At 35.8% G+C, this 24,876-nt stretch overlaps 1 protein-coding gene across 1 annotated transcript in view; it reads right to left on the reverse strand.

Moving 5' to 3' along the window:
- Window positions 1-1,103: 1,103 nt before the first annotated feature.
- The window catches only part of LOC121319976 (A disintegrin and metalloproteinase with thrombospondin motifs 20-like), a 99,946-nt gene continuing 76,173 nt past the window's right edge, over window positions 1,104-24,876 (reverse strand). The window contains exons 29-39 of the mRNA XM_041258013.1: window positions 16,524-16,691; window positions 12,979-13,035; window positions 12,143-12,313; window positions 10,486-10,686; window positions 10,044-10,173; window positions 9,733-9,827; window positions 9,427-9,521; window positions 8,907-9,040; window positions 6,288-6,379; window positions 5,406-5,510; window positions 1,104-2,865 (exon numbers count right to left, since the gene is read on the reverse strand). Of these exons, the coding sequence (XP_041113947.1) occupies window positions 2,776-2,865; window positions 5,406-5,510; window positions 6,288-6,379; window positions 8,907-9,040; window positions 9,427-9,521; window positions 9,733-9,827; window positions 10,044-10,173; window positions 10,486-10,686; window positions 12,143-12,313; window positions 12,979-13,035; window positions 16,524-16,691 (1,338 nt within the window). The 3' untranslated portion in view covers window positions 1,104-2,775. The remainder of the gene's footprint in view (window positions 2,866-5,405; window positions 5,511-6,287; window positions 6,380-8,906; window positions 9,041-9,426; window positions 9,522-9,732; window positions 9,828-10,043; window positions 10,174-10,485; window positions 10,687-12,142; window positions 12,314-12,978; window positions 13,036-16,523; window positions 16,692-24,876) is intronic.

The following is a 24,876-nucleotide window of genomic DNA, read 5'->3' on the forward strand; positions in this document are numbered from 1 at the left end:
TATATACAATTCTTTGGAATATGTTTGCCTTCAGCATGAGCCCGGGGTCCCAAGTATTTGTTGGCTAGAAAGTTAAAGACATTAACCAGTTTGTAAACTATCTTGTCTTGTTGTTATGCACAGGATTAAGACATATTATTTGTAGTTATCAAACTTTTTATAAATCACAATTACTGTAACAAACCTCATCTTTATCCATTTAAGATGTACTACTGTAAGGTTCTAGATGGACAGGTGAGGGTTTACCCAATAAGACTATCACAGTATTTATGACCGCATTATGATTTGAAGCATGAAAGTGTTGACTAAAAGATTAGGAGACTCTACAAATTCTCATTTTCATGGAAGATTTATTCTGGGATCGGTTTTCTGCTGTTATTAAATATTGATTACAAATGATAATTTAAGAGTAAACATGTTAGATCCACTTCTAAGCTATTGGAGTTAAAACTGGAATAATAATACTTTGCCAAGTAAATGTTTAAAAACATTTTAATAAAACACACATAAAAATATAATTTTAATATGTAATTGTCTTTGTTAGTACAGCAGCCAGATACTATCAAAAAAACAGAAACAAAAAAAAAAAAACAGTAAATGTTATTATGGCACCAAAATGATTCCTTTACAGTACAGTATACACACTAGGGTGAATACCCAATTTTCAACAAGTATGTGGTTTCTTTGGATAATACATTGCAAAAGCGTCTTATTTCATACATTTTTTTTTGCCAAAAATGCTCTCTTAAAATATAACACAGAATACACTTCAAGTATCAATTATAAAAAAGTTTTTTTTACATAAATATTTACAAGAAACTTTACTGTTAATAAAAAAAAAAAAAAATTAAAAGTAGGAACTGAGCATCCCAAGTTTACCTTTCTAAAAATATGTAAGGCACACAGTGCATCAAGTACTTCGACACAGCCTCTGATACAGATCTCATAGGTAGAATTGTCTATCACAGACATGATAGTACATTCAAGTTAAGTTAACTAAAACAGGGATATATATATATATATATATATATATATATATATATATATATATATATATATATATATATATATATATATATATATATATATATATATATCTGCACTGTGCAACTCAGACATTGTAAAAGGAAACTTTGGTTGAAGCTAAACACTATATGGATTTCCAAACCTTTCAGGACCAAGAGTTACTGTCTGCTACTAATACTACTCCCATAGACCTGGCAGCAGAGTTGATGGTAGTGGTGCATCACCACATGACTCCTGTGTTTGAAAGAGAGGTAATTTCAGTAGTCAACAGCACCGTAAAAATAACATCATTCTTTTCTGTTTAGCTAGTGGTTACAATCATTCAACATAAATGCAACTTAGTCAAATAATGGCTTCTTAGCTGGCAGTACTCAACATCCAACTTATGAACAAAACAGCACAGAATAAATATAAAATCGCACATAAATATTTTACACCTTAATAAAATAAGTCTCTCTTATTTACATGCTTATGAGAGGTAGGGTTTATGCACCAGTGACTTGGACCTATATTTTGTCCGCTGGCTGGCTAAATTAGGTTTTTCATGTACTGTAACTCATAATTTTCAAGAAGCTGGGTAAAGAATCTCCCCAAAAGAAATGTCACAAAACATTAAGGAAAACACATAGATCTGTATTAAAAAAGCATTCACCTGAGTCCTAAGTAAACACCAATTGATTTTGTTCTAAAAAAAGAGAACAAAAAGCATTGATGTTACAAAGACTCACAGTAAAACCCCAGGAGGTTGGCACCTTAACAGTTCCTCACTAAGGACAAACAACAGTTTGTTGTTTCTTTTACAAAACAACAAATGCAACAAACTAAAGGGTTTTTGATTGGTGATCTCAAGAATGAGGAGGTGGGTACCAATGCTCCTTAAGTCTTATATTTTCTAATTTAATGACAAGGGCCACTGGGTTTTCTACTGATTTCAGAGGTTTTTGTTACAATATGTATGAAAAATACAAAACAGCCCCAGGTATATTTAAATCAGCATGAAATTCAATGGGGTTTCAAGGCTACCTCTTACCATTTTAAGAGGTCTGTCTTGTGCTGTCTTTTCTGTAAGGCACGCAACACTGAACTATTGCTACTGGGGACATGACTTATCTGACCATTATTCACCACTAGTGTAATTCACTCGGTTACTAAATATGACTAATGTCAATGTAAATACAATGTTTGCTATTTTACTGGCTGCTGGATAATGAGCACCACTGCTTATTAAAGGAATGTACTGCAAAATCTGGTAAAATAACTACAATTACACTAACTAGACATTACACCTTCAGGGAAGCACCCATTTTCTGTCTTTAAATAGGTAATGCACTCTGAAAAAGATTTAAGATACATCAGAAAGCCTGTATCAGTATTTTATTTTTTATACCCAATGCACCTGTCCCTATGTGTCTAGACTGACATAAGATACTTTTAAACCAATTTAAACACAACCAGCCTGTAGTGATTTTACTCCATATGTGTTCTAGCTTGCATTAATATACCAGTGCATTTAATCACCATTGTCACGATCAGAAACTGAAAACATATCTTCATATTAATTTGTTTTATCTTGAAGTGGCCATTATACTCAGTTGGATCACTTTTTGCTGTAGCTGCCAAAATAGATAAATAATATGCAATGTTATATAAGCGGTAAATATCTTTGTTTTTACACAAAAGATTTACTACATTCCGGACGGATATGCTTTTCATTTTTGATTGCTAGTACTTCAAATCCTAACTACTTCTTTATAGAACTTGGACTTGAAGCCCAGAGTTGATCTGAGGAATGCACTTCCCACAGTAGCCTCCACACCTTCCATAGATCCGTGTACCATCCTGTAAAAGATTAAAAGTATTTAGTGAGCAGTTACAGACACAAACAGTTGTATTACTCCAGCGAGTGCTGTACACTTTATCAGCATCATGAGCTTTCTATGCATTTGATGTAGCTGACAATACATACAGTTAATAGTGCTGAGTGGTTTTGTTTTTAGACCATTACCTTTTTTTGTTAATCAGCTTTCTAGGAGTGCTTGACCCTTTTATTTATTGACTCAAAATTATTTCTACCTTGGGTAATAACCAAGTTTAAAATAAATAAATACACACACACACACACACACACACACACACACACACACCACACACACACACACACACACACACACACGTTTGCAGAAGTGTTTACCCCCCTGCAAAGTTTTCACATTTTGTTGGCACCTGAGCGTACTCCACAACGCTTTTAAATAACACTTTTTATGTAGAATCTACACAAGGAATTCCACACTGATAAAGTTAAAAAGAGCATAAAGAATATAAATAAGTAAGAGTTACAGAGAAAAACAGATTAATCTCAGTTGCATAAGTATTCAACCCCTTTGCTACTGCAGCCCTAAATCAGCTCAGGTGCAAATGATTTGTTTGAAAGATCACAAAATTAGTGAAATGGTTTCAGCCTGTGTTTACTCAAAGTGGTTTAACTTGCACATAATTTCCCTCAGGTATATAAAGACTTTCAAGCTGCAGCTCACACAGAGATCCAACAAAGCAACCATGAAGACCAAGGAGCTTTCGAAACAAGTCAGAGATAAAGTGGTAGAGAGACACAGAACAGAAGGGTACAAGAAAAATTCAAAAAGCGCTGATTATCCCTCTCAGCACAGTGAAGTCCATTATTAAGAAGTGGACACATACATTATACCACCCAGACAACACAGATCAGGTAACCCTCCCAAACTGAGAAGCTGGGCAAGCAGGAAACTGGTTTGGAATGTCACTCTGAAGCCAACAATGACCTTGAGAGATCTGCAAAGTGTGTCTGAGATGGGAGTCAGTGTTCACACATCAACAAGCCGGCCCCTACACAAAGCTGGCCTGTATGGACGGGTGGTAACTAAGAAGCCATAACTCAAAATTCTTAAAGCATGTATTGAGTTTGTGAAAAAGCATGTAAATGATACTGCAGGCATGTGGAAAATGGTTTTGTTATCAGATGAGACAAAAATTGAATTTTTCGGTCTAAATTCCAAGTGTTAGGTCTGGCGCAAGCCCAACACTGCACATCACCCAGTCAACACCATCCCAACTGTCAAGCATGGTGGCGGCACATCATGTTATGGGGATGCTTCTCTTTAGCAGGGACTAGGAAGCTCGTCAGGACAGAGGGGAGAATGGATGGTGCAAAGTACAGGTGAATTCTTAAGGAAAACCTGTTTGAGTCAGCCAAGACTGAAACTGGGGAAGAAATTCACATTTCAGCAGGACAATGACCTGAAGCACAAAGCTGGACAATTTTCCTGTGAAGAATGGGCAAAAATTTCACCATTCTACTGTGCAAAGCTAGTAGAGACCTATCCAAAAAGACGCATAGCAGAAATTGCTGCAAAAGGTGCTTCTACTAAGTACTGACTTAAGGGGCTGAATACTTATGCAACCAGTAAATTTCATTTTGTACATTTTCTTTGCAAGTTTTGCTGACATTTAACCTCCTCCTCATTTAACAGTGTTCAGTTTAACCACTACAGCTTCTAATAAAAAAAGTTAGTTTGAAAAAACAGTTCTTCCTTATTTTGTACTTCAACAAAATGTGACATTATTGGTGGGATGTGAATACTTCTTCAAACCACTGCGTGTGTGTGTGTGTGTACATTAGTTATTACACCTTTAAACTAGGCTGCCACTTCCGCTAACATTTCTCAAGCTATTTCTACCATTCTGGAGTCATGCCATGTTGGTGACTTAATCCACCATTTGATCTTAATTTAAATAGTGCGTCATTGGTTGTCAAAATGCATTATCAACATCATCTATGTGAGTAATGGAATACAGCCCACCGCATAAAAATCATAACCAAAATATCATGGGCAATTACATACAGAGTGTAGTTATTAATGTACCATGTTTTTTCAAACAATGTTTTGATCAAATTGTCAAAACGACTCAATAGGATAACAGACCAGTACTTTATCAGAGTACACTCAAATGCAATCCACATAGTACATCACAAGCTGATGAGAACATTGTGCAGAATATTGGTGATAACTGAAGGCAGGTATCATGTTCCCCATGTAGAATGTGACATCTTGACGGTCACGATCACCATCACGTTACTATTGCTTGCATGCAGTTACACTTAAACTTGCCTTATAAGATAGCTAGATTGATTATTCTTGGCATTAATTACTATGATAGCCATTTTGGTATGTTGTCTAAATAATGTCTTTATTTCATCTTGTTTATTTTTTTTAAATACATTTTAAAATTGAACATAACTGTATATAAGAAAAATAAAAGTATATTGAACTGTCTGAAACTGTTTGAGAATGGTTATATAAAACAGAAATGTATGAGCTTAAAATCAAGTGCACTTCACTTACATGAGACCTGTGTACTTTGACTGCCGCATAGTTACCCTGAGCTATCCACTTAGTTGATTCAGATACTCTCAGTCCAGTACCTGTCAGATTGATGCTGAACTGCCCCTATAAAAATAGATAGCAGATAATGCATGGTTACTTAAGGACTGAGCATAAGCGAATGGTGCTAAAATGTACAGATCAAGCCCAGAACGTAATATTCTTATTATCTCAGATTTAAACACAGCTTTCTGTAATAAATACTCAAATATTTTAGTAAACAAAAAAAAATAATAATATTAAAAATTAATATTACTGTATCACGTCATGAATCCGATTTCTAAACTGCCTGTTCATCCATGTAAGGGTTTTCTTTAAACCACCCCATCTTGATGAAAGCCAGATACAAGCTCACTTTGACAGTTTATCAAATGATCCATGGAAGCTGGTAATACACGACGTTCATTTAATACGGAGGAAACACTTTTTGAACTGTAACTGCCAATATCGAGAAAATGGCATTGGTTTACTAAATCAATGTATTAATATGTATTAATGTAGTACATCCGATAAACTGAAAAAAAAAATATGCTGTACATGACATATTTGTTTTTAAAAGTTCAGTACAGTATTTATCGTAGAGGGCAAGTAACAAAACAACAGTCTGTAACCGTCAAGGTAGTGAATTCAGTTTTCAGATACACAGGCTAGTATTGTGAATAACAGATTATTTAATGATACACTGGAAACAGACTTATTTGCCAATTCCCTGCTGCGTTCATTAAAGTTTTGTCTACAGCTCCAGGTTTATAATGGAAAATACACGGAACATTATAAACAAAGAATACACCATAAAGCTCAATGTAAACGATCACGTTACAAGATGCAGTCTCAGTTTCTTACCTGTGGGCACTTGGCTGTACTGTAACAGTCTCCTGCTGTGGCAAAAGGAACTGCTCTCCCAAGCAGCGTCTCAGTGAAAAACAGATCTGTAGCTGCGAGACAGACAAGCACACACAGTCACTGTACTGTCCTTTAAGAACGTACTGCTGTAGGTTAGCTACTGAAAGCATATACCCTCTGCTACAGGACATACATTTATGAAGTTTCTTAACCATTGAAAAGAATATACAGTATATTCTTTTCATTTTATCTCTATCAATGAACCTCATAACATATGTAAAGAAGACTGAACTGCATAGCTGCTTTGAGACGTTTCAGGTTTTAATGTAAGCTTAATTACTTAAACTTGTCTAATAAGGCAATGGGAGGATCACATTTGTAGCCTTTTACAGTGAAACGGCAATATGACATAGTAGCAGACATAGGGCAAAATACAAACTGCTCAAAATTATGAACCTAGCCAATACATTTGTGAAGATACAATACTGTCGGTTTCTATAGTCCATTATTTTATTATGAAAAATAAACAACTATTATTTTGTTATGGGAGTAGCGTTGTAATGTTGATTTTAGTTATTACATGAAGTGGTTCATTTTGTTTAGAAGAATAAGTTTATTTCTTTTCTATTTCAATAGTATTTATCAATGCTGCTAAATATAAATTTCTGTATTAGATTACATTAAATGTAGTTTCTTATAAATAATTTGTAATTTGGCATGATACAAATTATTCTTGTTCACTTTTCAGGAAAAGCTTTATGTTTTTTTTAAAGGTATAACTTGACTGCCCCTCAAATAAATTACAGTGTTCTCCAGTCTTCCTGGAACTCTTTAACTATATAATCTTCAAGTCATCTTGAACTCATTATTCTTTTTTTTTTTTTTTTTTTTTTTTTTTTTTTTACACAGAAAAAAAGAGAGTACAACAAATGAGTAACATACTGTCTGAGTGGCTCCTTGCTGCAAACATGTGCTGTCTCGGTTTGGCATATGGTATGAGGTACAGTGTTGTTATATATGCATTTAGTATGATGGGAAAGGATCACCACTGAAGATAGAATGTTCTGTAACATGATATCATGTGTGTTCACGTGGAAAGAGCCCTGCTAATATATTTTTTTTTAAATGGCATTGAAAAATGAGGTGATAGGATTGTTCTCTCTTCTGTAGAAGGTTGATCGTTCCCAGATTTGGACTGTGTTACTACAATATGAAACTGTAAATGAGGTCATTCTCTATAGGAAATGTTAGCACTCAGAAAAAAATTGGACTGGGCAGTACCTCTATTTAAATAGCAGAAACCAGTGTTACAGTAAGATACATGCCCTGCGACAAACACAAAATCGACAAATACAAAACAAGCATGCTGGTGACATCCATACCCTGCCACTACAAATACAAAATCAGTAATGTGAAAAAGTGATTCAACATGCACTATGTAAAAAGGCTAGTTAAAAAGTTAATGAGAAATAAAATGTTGATGCCTCTATATTCCCCCAGATTCTAACAAAGTATATTCTAATTGACCCACACCAACAGACTAACAAGGACTCTTTGCTAGATTAAAAACTACTGAAAACACCTAACTGTCTACTTCAAAAGGCACAAACATCTGTGCAGCCTGCAAAACCCAAATGAAACATCCAACACAGAAAATAATGCACAAAAAAAAAAAGTCCCGGTTGATAGACTTCCATGAACGTGACTGTGTACTTTAATTTCAAAATACTTCATTGTTTAAAGAATGTTTAACATAGTGTTATTACAAGGCTACAGGACAACAAAGGTCTGTGGATGTGGGTAAGACTGGCACCAGTAGAGGTGAATGGACTAAGGTATGGTATAAGGTCAATAGAACCGATAGACAATACAGCACCGCAAAAACTCAAAATGGTTCAGGTGATTTCATGAATTGGGTTCCTCTATGATGTGTCATGGCCTACAGCAGGAATAATGTGAGCTCTGATTGGCTGGCTGGAAGATACCCAGAAGTCTAGAATATACAGTATTTATAGGGGAAATTGGACCTGCCATAACACTGTCAATACGGTTATTTTGTGCAGTCTTGGATCTCTGGCTTTGTTAATATGATCAGTCGGGCATTCTCTTCACATATAAATAGTGTCTGACACACAGGAGGCTGAGAAACAGAACACAGAGTTTATAATTCAATACAGTGCATCAACAAACACAATAAAGGATTGTATCTGAAAGCTGCCGACATGGGTTCCAAAGATTAAGATCAGTTTAAAATGTCTCCTGGTAACAAGTTCCAAATTCCAATTTCAATGGGTATTTAGCAGGGATAAAGGAGGCCATTTGTGAATTCAATTCAGCTGCTTGGTAGAGGCACATTCTGACAGTGAATGGAGAAGACTCCCAACTTGGGATGAAGATAAACAGATCCTGTGTGTCCAGTCTCCTAATAAAGAGAGCCTTGAGTTCTGATATTAAAAGATGAGAACATTGTGGGTGAGGGTGGAACAGAGAGTTGGTGTGATGATGTCTACATCATTAACGTAGCTTAACAAGTTTACAGGATGTTATTAATATTAATAATAACAAATATGTTTAATTAAGCAAATGCAGAATCCAGTTCAGAACCTGGCTCACACTTACTTATTATCTGCATGGAACCGACATCGAGCCGAACCCTGTAGAAAAGTGTGTATCCTGCTGCGGGATAGTCATTTGTGCACAAGCAATCTTGTCGTCTGCTTCCATTGAATGGACATTCATATGGATTTTGCAACCTAGAAAAAAAAAAACATTTACATTCAGCTTTTACAACATCTAGTATTAGCCATAAAAGTTCAAAATGCTCAATCAAAACTCTAAAGTGAAACTTGGTTTCACAGTCCCTGATTAGCAGTAATCTTGGACTACCCAGTGTTACCAGCTGAAAAGAAACTAAGCAATGTCGTTTCAGCTAGTGTCTTTTTTAGTGTTAAGGTTGCCATGTTTTGATTTTTTTGTAAACATGTAAACCACCTGCAGTAAAATGAACGTCACCTTTTAAACGATGAAAATATCATACACATTTAAAGGTGTGCAAGCGGGGGCTAATATAGTTCAAAGTATATCACAGTTTGAGAGTGTAAAGTGGATTATGCTTTACAATTCAATCCATAAGACACACCTGTATCCATATACTTCAGAGTAGTTGTCGGTCTGCCCACTGCGTAAGGTAACATACTCTTTTGCATACTCTGACTGCATTTCAGCACAGTAAATCTGGGGGGGAAAAAAATAATGCATGCAAATGTTTTTTAAAAACATTTTAAATAATTAAGGAAGGTTGTTCTGTTATAGGCTCATATTAAAAATGTTGGAACAATAACATAGATTCCTTTTGCAAGAAGTAGAAGGAATATAAGTAAAGCGTGTTTCGAAGGGGAAGGCAAAACAAAGACTGAAAAATATGAAAACGTGTTGCATAACCTACCTGAATAATTTTTCCTTTAATCCTAAGCAAGTATTCACCATCTTTTGTAAGTCCTTGTTTAGTCTGCACATCACTGCAGCTTGCTGATATTTCACCTGTGCAGGAAATCAAATAATTATATTTATAAATAATTATTAAACTTGCAATAGATTTGCACCACTTTTTATGAATACCTGACCTTGCTGGCATTAATTTACTACTTGACTGCCATTCCTTCCATTTCTACTATGACTTCTGAGTCTCATGCACCTGTATGTGTTTATATACAGCTACCTAGAAACAAAACCCAGACACATTAACATACTACTCACACTCTTTATCCTGGCAAGCAGCTGTGGATACTGGCTTCTCGTCTGGACGACACGGTTCAGACTGTAAAACCTTGGAGGTCATGCACTCCACCTTTCTCTCCATCACACCGGCTCCACAGGTCATAGAACACTGCAATGAGCCAGTAATAAAACACACCTTCAAGCATTAAAAAATGCACTCTTCTGTGCCATTCATAACCTAAATGAATCCAGTTATACAAAACATAATACAAGCCTCCCTCTTCCCAGTGCTTTTAGCATGAAAAAGTGTGATTAAAAAAGCCAACAACATTTTAGAACAGTTTCTGAATAGGACTGTTCAAGCTTGAATAAGGCCTGATAGTTCAGCTGTGAGACTCTCAGGTCAAGCTTATATTGTTGCTGCACAGATGGCTTTTTGTAATTCAACAGAAACATCATTTAAAAGAGAGATGATACACACCTTACTCCATGAGCCTACTTTCCAGGATGCAGCTGGGGGACACTCCCTGAGGTTACATTTTTGGTTGTCTGGAGGATGTGGCTTTGGGCACTTGGCACGGGATAAAGACTGAGAGTCATAGGAATAACGATCTTGAACAGAGTGGACCTCAGAGCAGGAAATCATCCTTTGCTGGTATCCAGACCCACAACTTTTTGAGCACTGTAAATACACAGCAGAAACAACACTCTTCATTATTGGCTTTGTTGTATGTTTAAGTATAACAAAAATGTTATTAATATTTTATACATACAGTACGATTATACCTGTGGCTATTTTTTTTTAACCACATGATCCTTGTCCTTGTGCCCCTTGAATGTATTCCCAAAACATTTTGTTCCTGTGCGTTACCAGTTACCAAAGTTATTGCTGTCCAAAGTGGCCAAGACATGATGCTAACCCTGTAGATACATTTACTAACAGACATTTGAGCAACTAGGTAACTTTCCTTAGGAGTTGGAAATCATGTGTACTGGTTTCTTTCTGGAAACACTACCCAGCATATATATAAAAATATAGCACAGGTTTACAGACTGATATATTGCCCTAGCATGAACAAAAAAGGACATTACAATTACTTTACATGACATTACTTAATCCTGTGCCACACACTGTTTAACCAGGGTTACTGTCAATTGAACCAGTATAACTGGCCAAAAAACAGCACACATACCAGCTGTGGCAAGCATAACCCACTGTTGGAACACCTATTGCTTCCCCAGTTGTGCTGCACAGAGGGATTCAATTTCAACAGGATATTGACAGAGAGGGTTGTTGTAAAATCATTGGGCTTTCTCAATCCTATGCATGTGCAATGATATTAAAACAAACCTCCTGTAACCACACACATTACACTACCCCATGTTCGAAGGCTAATATTTAACAATAAACAGCCTTGAGAAGCAAGCTTTAATGATCTAATTCAGTTCAAGACCGGATGCAATGGAACCCCAGACAACAGGAAAAGTCCCTCAGTAAAATGAAATACTCTACAAATGTACTTTATTTCCATAGCACAATACTGAATATATACTGTTCCAATCCACATACATGGATGTGTTTATTAACCAAGTGTATACAGGTATTCAGAGACACACTCCTTTCCAGTATGTGAGGACTGTATTGGAATCCATGGTGATCAGCTATCACATTTATATATGGAAGGAGGATAATTAGGCAGACACAGAGGGTGGACAAATGGAACCCCTTTTTTCAAGCATTGACGTTTATAATATGCCAGCTAGCAATTTCCATATTCTTTATTAACTTAAATATAATTTTGACTGTGTCACTCATTATTGGGCAGATGGACTTGGCAAATCTCTACATTTAAACATCCTGTTCCTTCATGTTGGTCCGCACCTGTTTTCTATACAGGACAGGCAAATGGCACATAGTTATACATTTATTTTACACTCTGTCTAGCACAAAGTTTATAAGAGAACCTAAAGAGTAAAAAATAAGAACAACTAACCAATGCTAGGAGATATTGGTCATAGAAGACATATTTTAAATGTGAAAAGTAATTACACTTTTAAATTTGCCATGAAAAGTTTATCTGGTTTATAATGTATAAGGGAAAACATAATAAATAAAAAGACCTGCAAGTAATTCATACCTGTGACCAATCCCCTGTAATCCATAAATATTCACACGGTACTGTTTTGCATTTTTGTGAAGTGAGAGGTTTGGAAGAAGAGTCGCAATGGCTGTCATCTACAGGCTTCTTGGCTTGATCAACACACACAATCTTTCTTGTCTTTATCCCTTCACCACAGGTAACAGGGCACTGAAAATAAACAGTACATTGAACAAGCAGCAAGGAAATTACTATACAGAAAAGGGCTTTTCAAAAAATGTGTGGTATTTGTTTCATGCAAACAGGTAGAATGTAGATGCCAGTTAACTACTGCTGCAGTATGTGCGTATTTAGAACAAGGGTGTACTCTTGGGAACTAATTAGGTTATACTGCAATTACACATGTAGTTATGTAGTTAGATGCTATGTACAGCCCATGAAATTGCATCCCTTAGACCCAGCTGTATCCTCTGCCCCTTTAAAATCACATTGAAGTATGGACAAAGTGGCCTTGCTTCTACCGTATCAACATTTGTGCCCCCAGAGAACTGAAGGCTAATGACATTGATAAAGGCTTCCCATTTGTCTTGTCAGATTTATTTTTAGTATAACTACCTATCTGATGTTTCAGTTTTTAAAGTTATATATGGTTCACCAGCAGACACAGCAATTGGTTGATATAAGCAGGCTTTGTAAAGTCAGGTTATGGGCGTTATCTGGGCTATAGCATTATTTGGAAGAACTTATGCGGTTTTGGCAACAGTTGCAGGCAGGAAGTTATTTGAAGTCTAGTCAGACAAACCTCAACAAAGGAAACTGGCTTAATGTATCAGATGCAAAAGTTCTGTTCCTATGCCATATAAAGCAATACGTACATCTTGCCATTTATCTGCAATCCACTCATAATGAAGACAGTCAGAAGACCGGCATGGCTGTGAATATAAGAATATAAGAAAGTTTACAAACGAGAGGAAGCCATTCGGCCCATCTTGCTCATTTGGTTGTTAGTAGCTTATTGATCCCAGAATCTCATCAAGCAGCTTCATGAAGGATCCCAGGGTGTCAGCTTCAACAACATTACTGGGGAGTTGATTCCAGACCCTCACGATTCTCTGTGTAAAAAAGTGCCTCCTATTTTCTCTTCTGAATGCCCCTTTGTCTAATCTCCATTTGTGACCCCTGGTCCTTGTTTCTTTTTTCAAGTCCCTTGGGTCGACATTGTCAATATCTTTTAGAATTCTGAATGCTTGAATCTTCTTTGTTCAAGACTGAACAGATTCAATTATTTTAGCCTGTCTGCATATGACATGCCTTTTAAGCCTGGAATAATTCTGGTCGCTCTTCTTTGCACTCTTTCTAGAGCAACAATATCTTTTTTATAGCGAGGTGACCAGAACTGAACACAATATTCAAGAAGAGGTCTTACTAGTGCATTGTACAGTTTTAACATTACTTCCCTTGATTTAAATTCAAAACTTTTCACAATGGATCCGAGCATCTTGTTAGCCTTTTTTATAGCTTCCCCACATTGTCTAGATGAAGACAAGAAAAACTCCTAGGTCTTTTTCATAGATTCTTTCTCCAATTTCAGTATCTCCCATATGATATTTATAATGCACATTTTTATTTCCTGAGTGCAGTACCTTACACTTTTCTCTATTAAATGTTATTTGCCATGTGTCTGCCCAGTTCTGAATCTCGTCTAGATCATTTTGAATGACCTTTGCTGCTGCAACAGTGTTTGCCACTTCTCCTATTTTTGTGTCGTCTGCAAATTTAACAAGTTTGCTTACTATACCAGAATCTAAATCATTAATGTAGATTAGGAATAGTTCATCAGTACTTTCTGTTTTCTACATGTTAACCACTCCCTAATCCATGTACATGTGTTTCCTTGAATCCCTACTGCGTTCAGTTTGAGAATTAATCTTTTGTGGGGGACTTTGTCAAAAGCTTTCTGGAAATCTAAATAAACCATGTCATATGCTTTGCAATTATCCATTATCGATGAACGAGGAGGTTGGGCGAGGGGATCACACATCACTTCATCAACTCGACCTACACTTTTCAATCTGCAGAAGACTTCCCTTTGCTGAATCCCCACGCCACAGGTCACAGAGCACTGAAAAACATCCCAAAGTACAACTACCAGTTTAAACATTTGTGTACTTGACATGGTTTCCTTAACAGATTTCCTTTAGAACCTGTGGTGGGGGGGTTATTAAATTAATGGATAAAATGCAAGTTCAGCAATACATGTGTGCAGATTTTAAACACGATCATGACTGCCTTACTATACTACAACACATGCATACCATTTAACTGTAATTATAGGTTTGAATCTTTCCTAATATCCAAGTTGTTGTCACTATTGGAACTTTCTGTAGTCATTTCAAAGGCTTTATATACAACACTGTACTTATTTAAGTATTTACTGTACATAGTATGCTTTATGGGTTAATAAATCTGGCTCCTTCACCAATGTTGTGCTTGAATGAAACCAGAGTGACAGGGCTTGGAGCAGTCCTGACACGCTTTTCTAATTTGTATAACACAGATAAACATACATAGACTTTGTGAGGTAAATCTTTCTCACCAACATGTAGACAGCACTTTCAAGTGCTACAAAAATATAAAACATAAATGTATTTCTTTTATGAATACAATTTTCATAACAGTTCCTGTAGGATCAGAATCTTGATCTCTCTTTGAAGTTTTGTTGTGCCTTTCAATCTCCACCTGCATAAGTGAGAAGTGTTTTTGTATTGACATTGATAAATGGAGGGTTTTCTTTGACAACTTTTAAAATATAAGGCAAGAGAAACTCTGCAGGATCTACAGTCAATCGAATGGAAATCTTAGGAAAAGAACAATGACTTTTTCTTTGAACCCTTTCTGGTCTAACCTAAAACGATCAACACGATTGCACTCTGCACTACTGTGGTTGTTGAGACAAGAAAGCAGTCATATTACAATAAGAGCCTGGGATCAAAGACTATACCTCCGGCCCTCTCTATACTTTAAGAGTAAGTAGCTTCAAATTACATTTTGGTGCTAGCTGATCTAACCTAAGTTACATATGTAGAGTGAACATGTATTGGTAATCATATGAAAGAAAATGTGTTGGTGATGTTAAACCAGGATGTGACATTGGCTTAAATAGAGTTGCTAAGGTAATGACCCACTTGGCATTAGGCTTAGAGTTCTGAGTGATTAGGCATGTACTAGAAAGTACGGGAAAGGAGACCAATGGTAAAGAATTCACCACAGTAACCTTGTAAAAGAGAGTAGTTTGTGGTTGGTTGCACCAGAGTGGATGAAGTGTTGAAATAATTAATTTCTATTGCAGACAATTCTATCTAGTAAGATAACAGAAACAAACTGGTTAAGTCAAATGGTCTCTGAGTCTACTCAAGCATAAATACCAAATATCGAGGCATACACAAAAAGAGAAGCTCCCAATACCTCCAGTTAATCAAGACCATCTGTGTAGAGTCTGAGGATGTCCCTCCAGGGGTTGAGGTAACTTGATCAATTGCATATCTCTGTTAATACTAGTGGCAAGTATTATATCTAAACAATAACTTTCAATGTAATTTTTGGTATTTGAAAACTAATAAATGGTAAACTATTTGAAACATGGTCTGGTCTCATCCTTATAGCATAACAAAGTAATTAATATCATGTTTACCTTAATTTTTAAACCTTACACAGATCTATGGCAGACACAATATTTAAGTAAGTACAACAAGAACCACTCAATGATAGCATCGTAAAGAGTTAAGGCAACAGTACACACACATATATATATATATATATATATATATTCTATGATGTCTCTTTATGTGAGTTCCACCCAGTCTGCTACCAATTATTTCAGCCTCGTAGTGGTAAGAGAGAATGGCTCTAATCATGGGCCCACACATCGTCTCTCATGTAACTCAGAGGGTGGGGTGACTGGCCGGCCTCAGCATTTCCTCTGAACCTGCTGTGGTGGAAGTTTAGTAGTAACTGCATAAACGACTTGGTCTGTAAGGGTTAAATAAGTGGTGAAAGCATGAAAGCATTTCCTGACAGACACGTTTTTCTTTGATTCAGTGTTACGGAAGTGACATTTATTCCGCAGCTGAGATGTATTTAAAATCAACTATAGAGAGACTTGTTCCCCTTCCCTTGCCAGCTTGCCATGGTGTGGGAAGGTATTATGCAATGCTCACTGCCACTTAATCCTGACATGTTACTTTATTGGAAACAACAACCTTTTTTTATTTAAAAAATTGGTAGCGTTGACTGCCTCACTTCAAAGACAGTCATAAATAAGTTCACTACACTTTCATAGATCTGGAGTTTGTTTGTCAGACTCCTGATTCTGTCAGTGCTTTCCGATACCTGCAGTGCAGTTAAAGTAAACCATGCATACCTCTTTCCATCCGTTGGCCTTCCAGCTAGGGCATCTGCGTGACCTACATGGCTTGTGATTGCGAGGCTTCGACAGCTGTTTGCAGTGTTCTTCCTCCACTTGGGCCTGGTCTTTATCAGCACAGTACACATCCCGATTCTTGGTGCCTTTTCCACAGCTCACCGAACACTGAAAGAAAAGGAAAACAGCCTGTTTAGGGTTACATCTGTTTTCACTTGTTCAAATATTTTAATCTCTACCAGCCAGTGACAGCATCGCAGTGGTATCCACATTGTCACTGTAAGCAGTAGCACAGTGTATACATAGACACTCAGATTGGTAAAGTGTAGTTCATCTCAATGCACCTGAGAACATTCCACTCACCTTTCATTACAACATGGCGAATCTGTTCAGATCCAATTCTATGGGCGAATATATTTTGTAACCGGTTGACAATCAAACTTTCAACTTCTGGTACTATGTTTGCAATTAAAATATCTGTACTCTGATCATTTACTCATATTCAAATAATGTTTAGGTTTGTAATTAAAATGCAGTTCTATTTTGTACTAAATGTACTATAACAAAAAAAACAAAAAAAACAAAAAAAAACAAACATTCTTGTACCAAATCCAGTAGAAAAAAAAAGAATTCTGCTGTTACAAAAGAGGTAATTTGCTGGTTATTCCAAATCAGAAATAGAAAAAAACAGTTAAGCAATATTTGTAGGGCAAGTAGCAACTAACCTTCTATATTATAAAAAGAAAATATTTTCAACACATAAGGTAAAATGTGGTTTCAATCCCCTCCAGATCCCATTAAGTGAAAGTGTACAGCTAAGCCTTTATGCATAGCTTTCAGGAAGAGAGTGAAAGGGAACCCTCATTATTATCTATGCATGCATGAAACTAAGCATCATCTGATCGCAGTAATATGTGTATAATGCTTCAACAAAGTTAAGCTCTAAATCTAGAAGAAAATTCCCAGAGAAACTTTTTCAACTCTGGTGTTTTTTTTTTTTTTTTTTTTTTTTATCTTCTAGAGTTCTTGTACTCAAAAGAGAATAGGTTTGGTAAAGCAACGTGCTTGTCTTTTTAAATTCGTACAAGATGAAAGTAATTACAAACCAATTTCCTATATGCATTCCTTGTCAAAGCTAGTAAGGGGCTTCAGAATGAACTATTTGTGTAAAATATCCCCTATGTTTAACGTGTTGTTTTATTAAAGAATATTTTCCAGTCCAGCTGATTAATATAATATTGCATTGCTTGTTCAGCCTGACTGCATAATGCAACAATCTTGTGTATACAGTTATCTTTGCTTAAGTCACTTAACATATTTCAGACAGCCAAATCATATAGATACTGTACTTGTTCATTTGCAAGTGTACATTTTTAAATCAAAATCAAGGCACTGACAATTTTACATCACCACTGTTGTTCACTTTTAGGTTGGACCTTAATATTTGTCAGCCAAATACGGCAGGGTGTTTTACAAAGCTTGAACACAGATGCAGTACACAAATGCCCTTCAGTTCGTCCAGTGTAAGCATTTTAAATAAAGGACTTGGCTGCATTTGACACACTATCTATCTATCTATCTATCTATCTATCTATCTATCTATCTATCTATCTATCTATCTATCTATCTATCTATATATATATATATAATATATCTTATATATGCATACATTTGTAAACCTACGCGTACTGTAATTACTGAGGCATTTTAAACACAGGGCTGCAGGTAAACAGACTGGGGACATCAAAGCAATCCACAGATAACGTCTGGTCTTAAAAAAACCTTCAAAACTAGTAAACCATAATACCGTGAACACTCCTCTCATTTCAGCACAGACAGAACTGAAAAGGAACAAGAGTCAGAAAAACCAGATCTTCCTTGTTCTTTTAACAGGATCTAAACCATACCTCCTGGGCAACGTCACTCTGTTACATGCGCTGCTAACAGTGTGATAAGATATGGTATGAAAGCTTGCTCCTCCTTCTCTCAAAAACACTCATCTGAAAGCCATTAGTTAATCAAAGATGTTAATCCCTAGAGCAGAGAACAGGCACTGCAAACAGGGATCCAAGAACAACTTCATTTTCAAGAGACTTGACTATCGGTTCTGTGTCTGGGAAAAAGTTTCAGCAGACAAACGGCAAGCAAGGTAAGCCTGCAATACAGCTTTGACTATTAACAGAGCCAAACACTTTCCAGTGAGAAGATATGAAAGGTAAAATAAAACAACAGACATGGTATGCTAACATCTTACAGCTATTATGTAGTATTTTTAATTTTATATATTTTTTGTTACAGTACAGAAAGTATATGAGAACTAGACTATGCAAGGTCAAGGTATACTCAAATCTGATTTGCTGTTAACTGAAAAGAGTTTGCCTTTAAAGGGGTCTGTGCATTTTCTGAAACTGGAAGGTTATAAGCTGTGTGTGAGAAATGCTTTACATATCATACATGCTTGGATTTCCATTGCTAATTACAAATCAAAGAGGTGGCAGTACTTTTTATTTTTATGGTACAGTTAGCTAGATTACTTAAACATGAACAGGCACATAAGACAGGAAGTTCATGGACATTAAAGCTATTTAAAAAAATGCAACCTTGGTAAAACAGCATCTAATATGGATCATGGGAGAGAATCTGCCATTGTGATTGACATTTTGAAAGTTATACATTTTAAAATGGACCTAAAAATCAAATGTGAAATATTTTGCTTTAAATAAATCTGGCAACACAATACTTTGCCAAAAGGATGCCAAAAATAAGAACAACATACTGTACAGTATATTAATTTAAATAAGTAAATATCGAAATTTACCAGACGCAGCTTGTAAAATATGAATCTGGAAATGTGTAACAACATTGGGGATTTTTATATTTTAGGACAAATTGTGATAGTATAAGATAGCAAAATAAGCACTGAAAAGTTAACAGCTATCTTTGCGGAAAGCTATTTAGATTGGTATCTTGACAGATTCAAGGAAGCAAGATAAGGAAGTTTAAGGAAGAGCGATTCCAATTAAACTAGACTGTCCTGGATTGGTGTCTTGACAGATTCAAGGAAGCAAGATAAGGAAGTTTAAGGAAGAGATTCAAATTAAACTAGACTTTCCTTCTTGCATATTCTATATCCTCACACCTCAAAAAAAAAAAAAAAAGGGGGGGGGGATTCATGCCAACTTGGAACCAGAAATTCAGGATTCCTTAGGCACACCTAATGCATTGTTTCTAAGACAATAAACTACAGTAAAGTAGTTAACAATCATTCCGATTGTTCTGGATCAGTGGTTAAAGGCACTGCTTACATGAAACTAGTAATTTCCATCCCTGTTTGGCAAGGTGCACTCCTGGCAGAGCTCCATGATACTAGTGTACAACTGCATCTTGATTGGGGGGCCCCCATGAGGCGTTATGAGTTCACCTTGGCTAATGTCTATAAGCAAGACAACCTCAGCCCAGGAAATGCGTATATATCAGGACACTGCAGTTTAACCTTTGGATTTCTAACATCTCAATTTAAAAATCTGCAACCCTTGAAAAAAAAGCAGACACTGCTTCTCACCCAGGTAAGAATGAAAAAACAAATTAAAAAAAATCTAGGATACGTACTGATGTATCACGTTTTAAACTATCTAGCTGGGTGCAGCTATTCCAATACAACTCTTGCAATCTGACTACATGAGATTTGCGAAAGGCCTTTTAAGTACAGTCAAGGCATTATTTTTCGGCCTTTGCAAATGTTCAGACAGAAGATAATCCCATGGTAGACTATGGTAAATGCAATGCAGGGGAAATCTGCACAATTATCATGAAGAAATACCATGGTAAACTTTTATAAGGGTAGCAGCTGATCAAATCCGTGTCTAGTATTAGTAAATGAAAGTCACAGGTCCCAAATCACAAAATCACCATTGTTATTAATCCCTGAGTAGTGTCATTGTATGCTGGCAAGTAGGGAAGCTCACAAGTCCCTTACTGTGCTAATAATAATATTTTGCTTTTTTTGTATTAATTCAGTATATGAAAATACTTAAACTGCAACCTTGATATAAACAGATTTATCCTTTTGCCAAAATATACCTCAGACATTTGTGAGCGTTTCAACTATAACACATACAGGATAACTCATAAAACACAAGCAAACAACCAAAAAGTCTTGAACACAAGGGAGGTGGGGTGATGAGAAATATTTCTAGTGCAAATAAAGGGTAGGTAATTGGATTTCAAAACCTTGATTGGCACAGCCTTAAAAATACACATTTCTGATTAGGCAGAATTTGGCATATTCCAGCTGTGGTAATGTTAGTTCTTGTAGAAGGGAAGAGGGTGGAAGAATCAGACTTGAAAATTGACGTGCCCTGCTTTATATCCACTCCACGCTAATTCCTTGTCGACGAGTTCCAAATCTATCAGTGTATCCCTCAATGGCAACCTAAAAATTGGTAAAGCTCCACTGGATTTGAAATGTATTTGTATGACTCAGTGGAAAACAAGCGCTAAAAACTTAACTTGCAACTTAACAGATGCTATTCGTGGTTCCCATAGCATTGCTGTATTTAGAAAATGCAAGTATGAAAAAAGGCCAACAATCTTCATGCTAGCAGCAACTCATTTTTGTTTTAATCTGCTTGAAAGTTGGATTGCTTTCTGAGTTTTGTTTTTCTATCAGTAAATAATAAAAAAGTCCAAGGTCTTTGTTTACTATATAATATACACAGTTATTATTCCAAGTTCAAGTAAGGTCCATTTCTGTTTAAAATGAAGGCTGTTATTTATCTCCAGTAACAGCACAGGAAAAATTAGTGTATTTCTTCTTTCTTCCATGTTGTGTGTTACCTCATGTTTAGTACTGCTGTTTTCTAAAACACTTGTCATTATGCAGAATGCATTACTACACCAGAAATGTTTGAAAAAGTCCATAAATGTATCTGCCAAACCCCACGGTTCTTAAATGTCACTCTACATTTCTAGACCATGTTGTCTCTCCTTTGGTTACATGAATAGGAAACGTCAAAGAGACACAATGATAATAATAAAAATACTGAAGTAAAAAAATAAATAAAACTCCAAGTTTCAGGTCCATACTGTTAATTTTTACTTTTGCATAAATGTCCTGAACAATAAACAGCGGGGGTTATGAAAAAGCAATCTCACACTGCCTTTAGCCACTCTATTTAAAACTGTTGCCACATGCCCCTCTTGTTGACAACTGGAAATACCCAGTGCCATCTTGTTTTGCACATTTTGACTATCATGAAATGGCTTCTCCTCTCATTTGGAGCTAAAACAGAGCTGAAGTAGAGCAACAAAGGTTTGAAATACGATAAATAATGACATCATTATGTAATAGCTGAAGTCGAATAGAAACTAAAAGTAAAAAATGACCTTATTTACATTTTTTAACTCAAAAGTCAACCTGCATATATGCATTACAAACATTGTAACTCAATTACTGTGACCTTTGATACTACCCCTATTAACATTATCCCACTATAAAAAAAACAAAAAACAAAACATCATCAGACCAGTTGATGGGCGCTTTGCATTGGTAATGTTTGTTTAGCTGAACTGTGGCATTCCTTTAAGCGTATGGCCTTGTTTCTCCTTAGGGGGCTACGAAGTTTATTTAGTTATTGTTTCATGCCTAGTGGTGGTGCCATGCAAAGGTCACAGTTGTACAAGCACGGGAACTTGCTGTGTTCTCCTATCTAGTTTTTACAGGTTTCTTTTTAATTCAAATGAAATGTAGTACATTTTCATACACCTTTAGCAAACTTTAAATAAAAAATATAAAAAAAGAAGTCTAGCCTCTGATGCACACAAAGCCTTTGTCTAATTTATCAAACTGTCTAGCAAAATATTTAGTTGACACATTAGTGTGAAACAAATTATCACACAGTGGAGGCAAAACAAGAACCCAGTGTTCACAATACTGAGTGAGGAGAAGATAAGATATGCTCTTTTGTTACCATTTGCTAAAACATTAGGTCGTGTGAACAAGACCTTTCTTTAGGCTATAGTTTATGCATACTGTTCAAAGTCTAAGGTTGGTACACTGCATTCAAACTAATTTAATTTCTAATTGCAGACGGCTATGGGTTTTAGATCATGACCAGTGTAATTACATTTGTTAAAAACATTGTAACTATAAATATGAATATACATATGTACTGCTAACAACTTTATCCAGAACAAAAACCATTTGACTGAACACCAAGAACACAACTGTAATGCTTTTTTAAAATAAAAAAAAAATACAAATCTATTATAATTTTCTTTGCATCTGTGTTCTGGAAATTTAGTTTTTACAGGTAATGAAGTGGTCTCAAAGAAACATTTTCCAGACGCCAGCATGAGGATGTTTTTTTTCTTATTTAGACCACACACACACAAGCTGCATCTGTTGTACAGAAAGATCAAAGTCAGTACTGTAGACCTAGACAAATGGTAAGGGGAGCGAACAAAATAATATCATCTGGCTCCTTTTGAGAATAAATGGCCTGTAAGTTATCTGATAAATACCTTTGCAGTTTCATATTTAATTGTTATTGGCCAAGGTTGCAATAACTATTTCCACTTTTTCATTAACCTACCAAAAACTGGTATTTGGGGATAAAACCAGTAGAAGAGGACTAATCAATACACTTCAATGTGAAAACCAGTTGCACATAAACTTGTAGAGCCATGTACAAGATGTAAGTAACCAACTATCAACACAACAAACTCTGTAAATATAAGAGACAGTAATACTTGGTATGGAATGATATGCTGCAATTCATTCTAAGCAGACATATACAGTATTCACAACTAGATACACAGTGTGTCATATTCACAAACATTTACCACAGCACTTTAACAGTAAAAACAACTGTTAATTCAACAGGACGTTCATTTGCTTGTTCATTCATTCTTAAATTTGTATATGTTTAAGACAACACAGGAACATGGCAATTCCACCCTGATCAAGCACATGTATAACTTTTTTTCAGGTAAGTTAACTGAATTTAGTGGTCTTACACAATAGTGTAAACTGAGGCCAGCACATGGAGTGGATCATGAAACACTAGCCCAATGATGTCATGGCCACGTGACCTTCAAGTGATTAAACATGTTGAAAACTTTACTCAAATGGCCACAGGCACAACTGTGCTCCAGGTATATGTGTCTATATGTTCTGCATGTGTTTCTGATTTAACAAATGCATCACATGTTTGGGAACAGTTTGGATTGTTGAAATTCCAGTCTGTCTTTCACAGCATGCATTGGCTTCTTGAGATTAAACTACAGACTGCCATATATTTACAGCACTCACTGGAGCTCCATTTCCGAATTTTTTTTTTTTTTTCACATTCAATAAAAAAGACACAGTTATGTTAATAAATGGAAAGCAACATTTTTTTTTTTTTAAATGCTGGCTGTTACCGCCTTAAGGACGTTTTAATAAAAACGTCATGACTCAAAAAATCACCAACTACGATATTCATGACAAGATTCAATAGATTTTAAAATATCTGACAGGTTCTTGGTAATTTATATTTTCAACAACTGAAACACCAAAAAAGGTTGTGCCAGGGAAGTTGAACGTTACCCATTATTCCTTCTCTACAAAGTCTGCAATATAAACTCCAATGTAAACCATATGACAATTACAATTGCTAACCACATTTACAAACATTTTCAGGCTTGCAGCTTCTCATAATGAAAACATGTCACACTAGAATTTCCAAACACTGACTGTTTTGTTCCCATTTGATCTTTCTGCAGGACCATCAAATTGCACAATCCTTAATATTTATAGATGCAAATATTCACAACATGAATCAGCACTCAATTATATGTAATGATTTTTGTTTCTATGTAATAGAGGTTACATATCTACAGCAGGCCCACAATAGTTACGTAACATGAAGTAGCCTTATAGATAAGAAAATGCAATTTATGAATATCGCATAGGTTGGTTTCACATTTATTTTTCTTCTAATTACTCAAGAAAGACCATTTATGCCACTTACTTCTGTGACAGCTGTCAATCCGATCTACTTTACATCACCAATTATTGCATCATTTTATCTTTTTCACACACTGTGCAAGTTTAAAAAAGTCACTAAGATGTGTCACATATATAGTCAAACAACTCTGCTTGATCTACAATACTCTTTATCAAACTTTCCAGGCAGTGTACAGCAAGTAGATCATGTTAACACAATTAATAACCTAACCTGACAAGTGATAAAAAAAAATTTAAAAAATACAATTATCGTAAATTCAGACCACCACCAACATAATTCCAGTTTCTAGAGGGAAATACAACCCTGTAATGGAAACAGGCGTTTTATAGTTCAGTGAAGAATAT

This window comes from Polyodon spathula, chromosome 8 (assembly GCF_017654505.1).
Source record: "Polyodon spathula isolate WHYD16114869_AA chromosome 8, ASM1765450v1, whole genome shotgun sequence".
Classification (NCBI taxonomy): domain Eukaryota; kingdom Metazoa; phylum Chordata; class Actinopteri; order Acipenseriformes; family Polyodontidae; genus Polyodon; species Polyodon spathula.